Here is an 8255-nt window from a genome sequence, read left to right as displayed (position 1 = left end):
TTACGCTATACAATTGTTATTATTAGGAATGGATTCTTCAGAACCATCACCAGTAGCATCCACGCCAGCTTGGTTGGCGCGAAATGCCACTCCGCCAAATGAGGCCGGAACAGTCTCGCCGGCACCTAAAGCGGCCTCGACGAGATCGGTTGGTAGTCACAGTGTGGCCGTGGGAGTTGTGGAGCCTACCAATGGCATCCCAGTATCAACACTTCTACCACCACCACCACCGCCGAATCCCCCAATACCATCATCTTCATCGCACCATGAAGCCCGCAATATAGAAGCAGCGTCCAACCCAGTATTGTCACTTCCTCCACCACCAGCACCACAACCACCTGTACCATCATCATCATCATCATCGTTCCATGCTCAAGATACCTCATCCACGCCAGCCTGGATGTCTCGATATACCACACCACCGGATGAGACTCCTGAAGAAAGAAAAAAGCGGCTAAAACGGAAGCGACAAACGGAGTGTTACCACCGTCGACGAACCACCGGAACAGTCTCGCCGGCACCTACAGCGGCCTCAACGGGAATGGTTGGTAGTCACAGTGTGACCTTGGGAGATGTGGCACCAGCCGCTTGCAACTCAACACCAACACTTCTACCACCACCACCCCCACAGCTGAATGTCCCAGTACTATCGCCATCATCGCACCGTGAAGCCAGCAACATAGAAGCTGCATCCGTCCCAACATCGTCACTTCCACCACCACCAGCACCGCAACCACTGGTACCATCATCAATATCATCATCATCATCGCACCTTGAATCCCGTATCCAAGACATCTCACCTATGCCTGCCTGGATGGCTCGATATGCCACTCCTCCAGATGAGACTCCTGATGAAAGAAAAAATCGGCTAAGACGAAAGCGACAAACGGAGTGTTACCACCGTCGACGAGCCACTGGAACAGTCTCGCCGGCACCTACAGCGGCCTCGACGGGATCGGTTGGCAGTCACAGTGTGGCCGTGGGAGTTGTGGAGCCTACCAATGGCATCCCAGTATCAACACTTCTACCAGCACCACCACCGCCGAATCCCCTAATACCATCATCTTCATCGCACCATGAAGCCCGCAATATAGAAGCAGCGTCCAACCCAGTATTGTCACTTCCTCTACTACCAGCACCACAACCACCTGTACCATCATCATCGTCATCATCGTTCCATGCTCAAGATACCTCATCCACGCCAGCCTGGATGTCTCGATACACCACACCACCGGATGAGACTCCTGATGAAAGAAAAAAGCGGCTAAAACGGAAGCGACAAACGGAGTGTTACCACCGTCGACGAGCCGCCGGAACAGTCTCGCCGGCACCTACAGCGGCCTCTACGAGATCGGTTGGTAGTCACAGTGTGCCCGTGGGAGTTGTGGAGCCTACCAATGGCATCCCAGTATCAACACTTCTACCAGCACCACCACCGCCGAATAGCCCAATACCATCACCTTCATCGCACCATGAAGCCCGCAATATAGAAGCAGCGTCCAACCCAGTATTGTCACTTCCTCTACTACCAGCACCACAACCACCTGTACCATCATCATCGTCATCATCGTTCCATGCTCAAGATACCTCATCCACGCCAGCCTGGATGTCTCGATACACCACACCACCGGATGAGACTCCTGATGAAAGAAAAAAGCGGCTAAAACGGAAGCGACAAACGGAGTGTTACCACCGTCGACGAGCCGCCGGAACAGTCTCGCCGGCACCTACAGCGGCCTCTACGAGATCGGTTGGTAGTCACAGTGTGCCCGTGGGAGTTGTGGAGCCTACCAATGGCATCCCAGTATCAACACTTCTACCAGCACCACCACCGCCGAATAGCCCAATACCATCACCTTCATCGCACCATGAAGCCCGCAATATAGAAGCAGCGTCCAACCCAGTATTGTCACTTCCTCTACTACCAGCACCACAACCACCTGTACCATCATCATCGTCATCATCGTTCCATGCTCAAGATACCTCATCCACGCCAGCCTGGATGTCTCGATACACCACACCACCGGATGAGACTCCTGATGAAAGAAAAAAGCGGCTAAAACGGAAGCGACAAACGGAGTGTTACCACCGTCGACGAGCCGCCGGAACAGTCTCGCCGGCACCTACAGCGGCCTCGACAGGATCGGTTGGCAGTCACAGTGTGGCCGTGGGAGTTGTGGAGCCTACCAATGGCATCCCAGTATCAACACTTCTACCAGCACCACCACCGCCGAATCCCCTAATACCATCATCTTCATCGCACCATGAAGCCCGCAATATAGAAGCAGCGTCCAACCCAGTATTGTCACTTCCTCTACTACCAGCACCACAACCACCTGTACCATCATCATCGTCATCATCGTTCCATGCTCAAGATACCTCATCCACGCCAGCCTGGATGTCTCGATACACCACACCACCGGATGAGACTCCTGATGAAAGAAAAAAGCGGCTAAAACGGAAGCGACAAACGATTTCAACTCAACACCAACACTTCTACCACCACCACCACCACCACCACCACCACCACAGCCGAATGTCCCAGTACCATCGCCATCATCGCACCGTGAAGCCAGCAACATAGAAGCTGCATCCGTCCCCGCATCGTCACTTCCACCACCACTACCTCCGCAACCACCGGTACCATCATCATCATCATCATTATCATCATCGCACCATGAATCCCGTATCCAAGACACTTCACCTATGACTGCCTGGATGGCTCGATATGCCACTCCTCCAGATGAGACTCCCGATGATAAAAAAAAGCGGCTAAAACGGAAGCGGCAAACGGAGTCTTACCACGGTCGACGAGCCGCCGGAACTGTCTCTACGGCACCTACAGCCGCCTCGACGGGAACGGTTAGCAGCCGCGGGGTGCACGTTGGAGCTGTGGAGCCAGCCACTTCTAATACAACTTCAATATTTCCACCACTACCACCACCGAATCCTCCAGCACAATCGTCATCGGCGCACCATGAAGGCCGAGATGTAGAAGTAGCATCCAACCCAGCATTTTCACATCCTCCACCACCAGCACCGGAAGGACAAACGGAGTCTTACCACCGTCGACGAGCCGGAACTGTCTCGCCAGCACCTACATCGGCCTCAACGGGAATGGTTGTTAGTCACAGTGTTGCCTTGGGAGTTGTGGAGCCACCACCACCACCGACACCACCACTACCAGCGACACCTCCACCACCACCGACAACACCACCACCACAGCTGTATGTCCCAGTACCATCGCACCGTGAAGCCAGCAACATAGAAGCTGCATCCGTCCCAGCATCGTCACTTCCACCACCAGAAGCACCACCACCAGAAGCACCCGTACCATCATCATCATCATTATCCACATCGCACCATGAAGCCCGTAACCAAGACACCTCACCTATGCCAGCGTGGATGGCTCGATATGCCACTCCACCCAGGGAGACAGAAGCCGAGAAGAAGAAACGGTTGCATCGGAAACGACAAGCCATATACAGACACCGCACACGGGATGCTGCTACACCAACCATTTCTTCAGTGGTGACCGTACCACCCGGGCCAAGTACATCGGGCGGTATAGTTGCTCCAACAACGTTAGTTGCTGACGCCCGTGTTCCCGAATGTCATCTCCCGATTCGGCAACGCTGGGAAGCTATATTGCGGGATAGACTTCAACAACGGAACCGCAGTGGTAGATTGAAGGTGGCACTTGGCGACCTGGATAGCTACAACCGTCCGGAGCGACATAGGCTGAGTGTTTTCGAACCATGCCTTTTTTGTACGGCGCTGAAGTGGCCAGGGGAGACGGGAAGAATATGCTGTAACGGTGGCCAAGTTCTGCTGCCATCATTTCGCGAACCACCTACCGAGCTGTTGGAGCTATTTGACGACGACGCATGCGCAACATCCGGGGGTATAACAACGCATTCGCGTTTACCTCAATGGGGGCATCGATGCGTCCAGCGGATCGTGTGCGACAGGACCAAGAAGTCGCTGGCCAGTTCGGGGTATATAACTACCGAATTCAGGGCGCACTTTGTCATCGCATCGGTACACTTGGCCATCGTTCGGAGCAAGCGCCGAGGTACGCGCAGCTCTATTTTTACGACTCTAACAGCGTGGAACATAGTGATCGAATGGTGGACGCGCGTCTGGCATACACTCCGAACCTGGATCGAGCAATAGTCCAACGCATCCAAAACATCCTGCAAGCATGCAACCCGCTTGCCGCCCAGTTTCGCCATGCATTCGAGCGGATATGCGGATCGGAGAATTTGATGCTGCGCATACACGCACGATTGCCTGGGCTTGACCAGCGCCGCTACAACCAGCCTACCGTAGACGAGGTCGCTGGTATTTTTCTCTGCTCCGAGCAAGGTAATCCACGTGATGTTATGCTGCAAGATCGTGACTCCGGATATCTCAACCGGGTATACGAGACGCATCAGCTGTTCGACGCCATGCAGTATCCGCTCCTGCATCCACACGGCGAAGTTGGATGGACGTTTGGCATACCAAAACAGCCAAGACGCGACGTACGCGCTGCACGACGGACCCAGCGTGACGGCCACAACGCGGATGACGGTGACCAGAACGGTGAAAATCGCGAAGATATCCGGGCATCATCGAGGCAAGTTTCTCCCCGCGAATATGCCGCGTATCGGCTGTGTTTTCGGCGAGAGGATATGTCCCTCATTCACCGTGGCGGCCGGCTTATGCAGCAATACTGCGTGGACCAATGTTGTAAGATCGAGGAGCAGCGCTTGAAGTTCCAGCGAGAAAATCAGGCGCAGCTACGTGCCGATGCCTACGGTGGGCTAATGGATTTGGCCGGCCCAGTCACCGTACAGCCAGGACAGGAACCACGCACACTGGATCAGATAGGTACGCGTATTATCCTATCTCCCACGTTCCCCGGCGGCGACCGATACATGCGCGCTCAGTATCAGGACGCAAAGGCCATCGTACGGGCGATCGGAAAACCCGACCTCTTTATCACGATCACGTGTAACCCGAACTGGCCGGAGATTACTGAGACGTTGCTGCCCCGCCAGAAGGCCGCCGATCGACCCGATCTAACGGCGCGTGTGTTTCTTCTAAAGTTATTTCCCTGCTGGAGGACCTGTCGGCCGGAGTGCTTGGCCTCGAAATAGCGCGAATCCACGTGGTAGAGTACCAGAAGCGTGGTCTTCCGCACGCACACTGCCTGGTGATTCTTGCTGAAGCCGACAAGCCACGGTCAGCGGCGGACTACGACAGACTGGTGTCGGCCGAAATTCCGGATCCTGCCAACGAAGAGCTCCACGAAACCATCTGCAAGTCGATGATGCACGGACCATGCGGTAGCTGGAATCCGGCTGCTCCTTGCATGAAAGATGGTGTGTGCTCGAAACGGTTTCCCAAGTCGTTTTGCGATGAAACGCGGCAAACGGAGGACGGGTATCCGATGTACCGACGGCGAAACAATGGCCGGACCGTTGTCGTCAAAAACGTCGCGCTGGACAACCGCCACGTAGTGCCGTACAACCCGTGGCTGTCGCATAAATATAATTGCCACATAAACGTAGAGGTGTGCGCGACCATCAGCAGCGTGAAGTACCTTTATAAGTACGTGTATAAAGGACACGACCGGGTCGCCGTTTCTACTACCGAGCCAGTGGACGAGATACAGCAGTATGTCGACAAGCGGTACATTTCCGCGTCGCAGGCTGTCTCGACGATCTTCGGGTTCGAGGTTCAGGCCAAAACGGTGACCGTCGTTCAGCTTCCAATACACCTCGAGAACAGGCAAAGCGTGGTATTTCGCGACACCGAAACCGTGGATGAGGTGCTCGAGCGCGGCCACCATACTATGCTGACACGGTTTTTCCAGCTAGCGGCCAACGATTCTCAGGCGCGCAGGCTGACGTATCAAGACATCCCGGCCTACTACCGATACGCAAAACCGTCAGCTACACAGCGGCTGTCGTGGCACGAAGGCACGGGCAAACAGTGGATCCGCCGTATCCAACAGAACGGTATCGTTGTTGGTCGAATGGTCTACTGCCCCATCTCGGATATGGAACGTTACTGTCTGCGATTGCTGCTCTGCTACCGTAACGGTCCGACTTCCTTCGAAGATTTGCGCACTGTAAGCAGTTCCGTGTGTGGTTCCTTCCAGGAGGCAGCCGCCAGGTCCGGGCTGCTGCATGATGAATCGGAGTGGGATCGGTCGCTCCAGGAAGCGGTATCATTCCAGATGCCATCCCAGCTGCGTCACCTGTTTGCCCTGATATTATCGGAGGGTAAGCCGCTAAACCCTCACAGCCTGTGGGAAGCATACGCCGATCATCTGTGCGAGGACTACCATCGGCAACATCGAGAGCGCTACACGGTGGACGATTCCGAGCAAAATCGCCTTTTGCGTGCGGCGGAACACTTCTGGGCTTTGCGGTCGATTGACCAGTATCTACGTGGGACGACGCCGCCGAAGACTCTGGAAACGTTTCCCAGTATGCCACAGCTGGCTCAGTTTTCCCACCTTCCGGCCGAGTTGCTGCAGTTCGACCGAGCGACCAACGCGAACGTTTTAATCGATGCAGAACGCTCTTACAACATCACGGAGTTGGATAGAACGCTTCGTAACGTGGACCGGTTGAATGCAGAACAGCGTGCGGTGTACAACACCATCACTGAAGCGGTTGATCGGAGCAGTCAAACGGAGCAGACCGGAGAACGTGCGGCAGACGAGGAAAGTGGAAGCCTATACTTCCTGGATGGACCCGGTGGCACTGGGAAGTCGTTTCTGCTCGAGACCATCCTGGCTTACACCCGACGTCAGACGAAGATTGCTCTCGCATCAGCCTCCAGTGGAATCGCCGCATTGCTTCTCACTGGTGGGAAAACAGTGCACTCGACCTTCAAGCTTCCTCTAATTTTGGACGAAAATTCCCATTGCAACATACCCGCCCAGTCGCAGCTGGCTGACCTAATGCGACAGGCGACTCTGATCGTGTGGGACGAAGCGTCCATGAGCAGCCGGTATGCGCTCGAGGCCGTGGACCGCACGCTCCAGGACATCGTTGGAGTACGTCGTCCATTCGGAGGGAAAGTTATGTTGCTGTGTGGGGATTTTCGCCAAATCCTACCGATCGTGCCAAGAGGAACGGATGCGCAAGTGGTGCAGCACTGCATCAAACGGAGTCCGCTATGGTACCTCTTCCGTGTGTTGCGGTTGCGGGTGAACATGCGCGTCCAAACGGCTCCGAACGCACGGGATTCAGATGATATTCAGGAGTTTGCCGATTTTCTGCTTCGCATCGGAGAGGGTCGGCATCAAACGCTTCCGGGATTGGACGCCACCTTCGCCAAGCTGCCACGTGACATGATGCAGCCCCGAACAGGCAATCAGCAGAGCGACGTTCTATCGCTGATCGATCACGTCTACCCAGATCTTGGTCGGCAATATCAGCACTCCGGATTTTTTACCGACCGAGCTATCCTGTCACCGCGGAACGTCGACGTGACCGCAATCAACAATAGCGTGTTGGAAGGGATAACGGAACCGGAAGAAGTGTATCTGTCTGTCGATACATTAGTCAATAGCGAGGAACAAGATACGCTAATGCTGCCGACCGAATTTCTAAACTCGCTGAATATGAGCGGCATTCCGGTGCATAGGTTACGGTTGAAGCGGTATACGCCGGTACTACTTCTCCGTAATCTCAACACCGAGCGTGGATTGTGCAACGGAACGCGGCTGCAGATCGTGTCACTTAGACCGCACTGCCTACATGCACGGATTCTGACGGGCAAGCGGCAGGGTGAAGACGTATTGTTGCCCCGTATCTTCTGCGACAGCAATGATGCGACCTTGCCGTTTCAGATCCGCCGTAAGCAATTTCCGGTGCAAGTGTGCTTCGCGATGACAATCTACAAGGCACAAGGTCAGTCGCTTCACCACCTCGGACTTTACCTGCCCACCGAAGTATTTTCCCATGGCCAGCTCTATGTGGCTCTCTCACGAGTGACTTCGCGGCCAAACGTGACGGTCTTGATCGTGAACCCACACAGAGAGGAGGACGACGGTGTTGCAGTAAAGAATGTTGTGCATCGAGAGGTGGTCAGCGATTGAGCTGGCTACAATGTGTCATTAGGGTAAGTTCCTACACGCAAAGTGTTTATAAATGCAACACCTCATTTAATTCTATTCTTTTCAAATCAACTAACCAGCAGTGGAAGAACACACGATCGAGCCGATGATAATGGTGTTGGAAATATATTGA

The 8255-nt window shown here is 54.5% G+C and overlaps 2 protein-coding genes across 2 annotated transcripts in view; both read left to right on the top strand.

Annotated features, from left to right (window-relative positions):
• Positions 1 to 400: 400 nt before the first annotated feature.
• LOC131271288 (uncharacterized) lies at positions 401 to 2584 on the top strand. The gene has a single exon (XM_058272696.1). It carries the CDS (start codon positions 401 to 403, stop codon positions 2582 to 2584), a length of 2184 nt encoding a protein of 727 aa, XP_058128679.1.
• Positions 2585 to 3932: 1348 nt separating this feature from the next.
• Positions 3933 to 8255, top strand: part of LOC131271287 (uncharacterized) — a 108793-nt gene continuing 104470 nt past the window's right edge. The window contains exons 1-2 of the mRNA XM_058272695.1: positions 3933 to 4998; positions 5094 to 7957. Coding sequence (XP_058128678.1) covers positions 3933 to 4998; positions 5094 to 7957 — 3930 coding nt within the window. The remainder of the gene's footprint in view (positions 4999 to 5093; positions 7958 to 8255) is intronic.

The sequence above is a fragment of the Anopheles coustani genome, unplaced genomic scaffold (assembly GCF_943734705.1).
Source record: "Anopheles coustani unplaced genomic scaffold, idAnoCousDA_361_x.2 scaffold_36_ctg1, whole genome shotgun sequence".
NCBI lineage: Eukaryota > Metazoa > Arthropoda > Insecta > Diptera > Culicidae > Anopheles > Anopheles coustani.
This window is presented reverse-complemented; position numbering and strand designations above follow the sequence as displayed.

Coding starts and splice junctions, on each gene's coding strand:
- LOC131271288 (XM_058272696.1), top strand. CDS start 401: ATGTCTCGATATACCACACCACCGGATGAGACTCCTGAAGAAAGAAAA.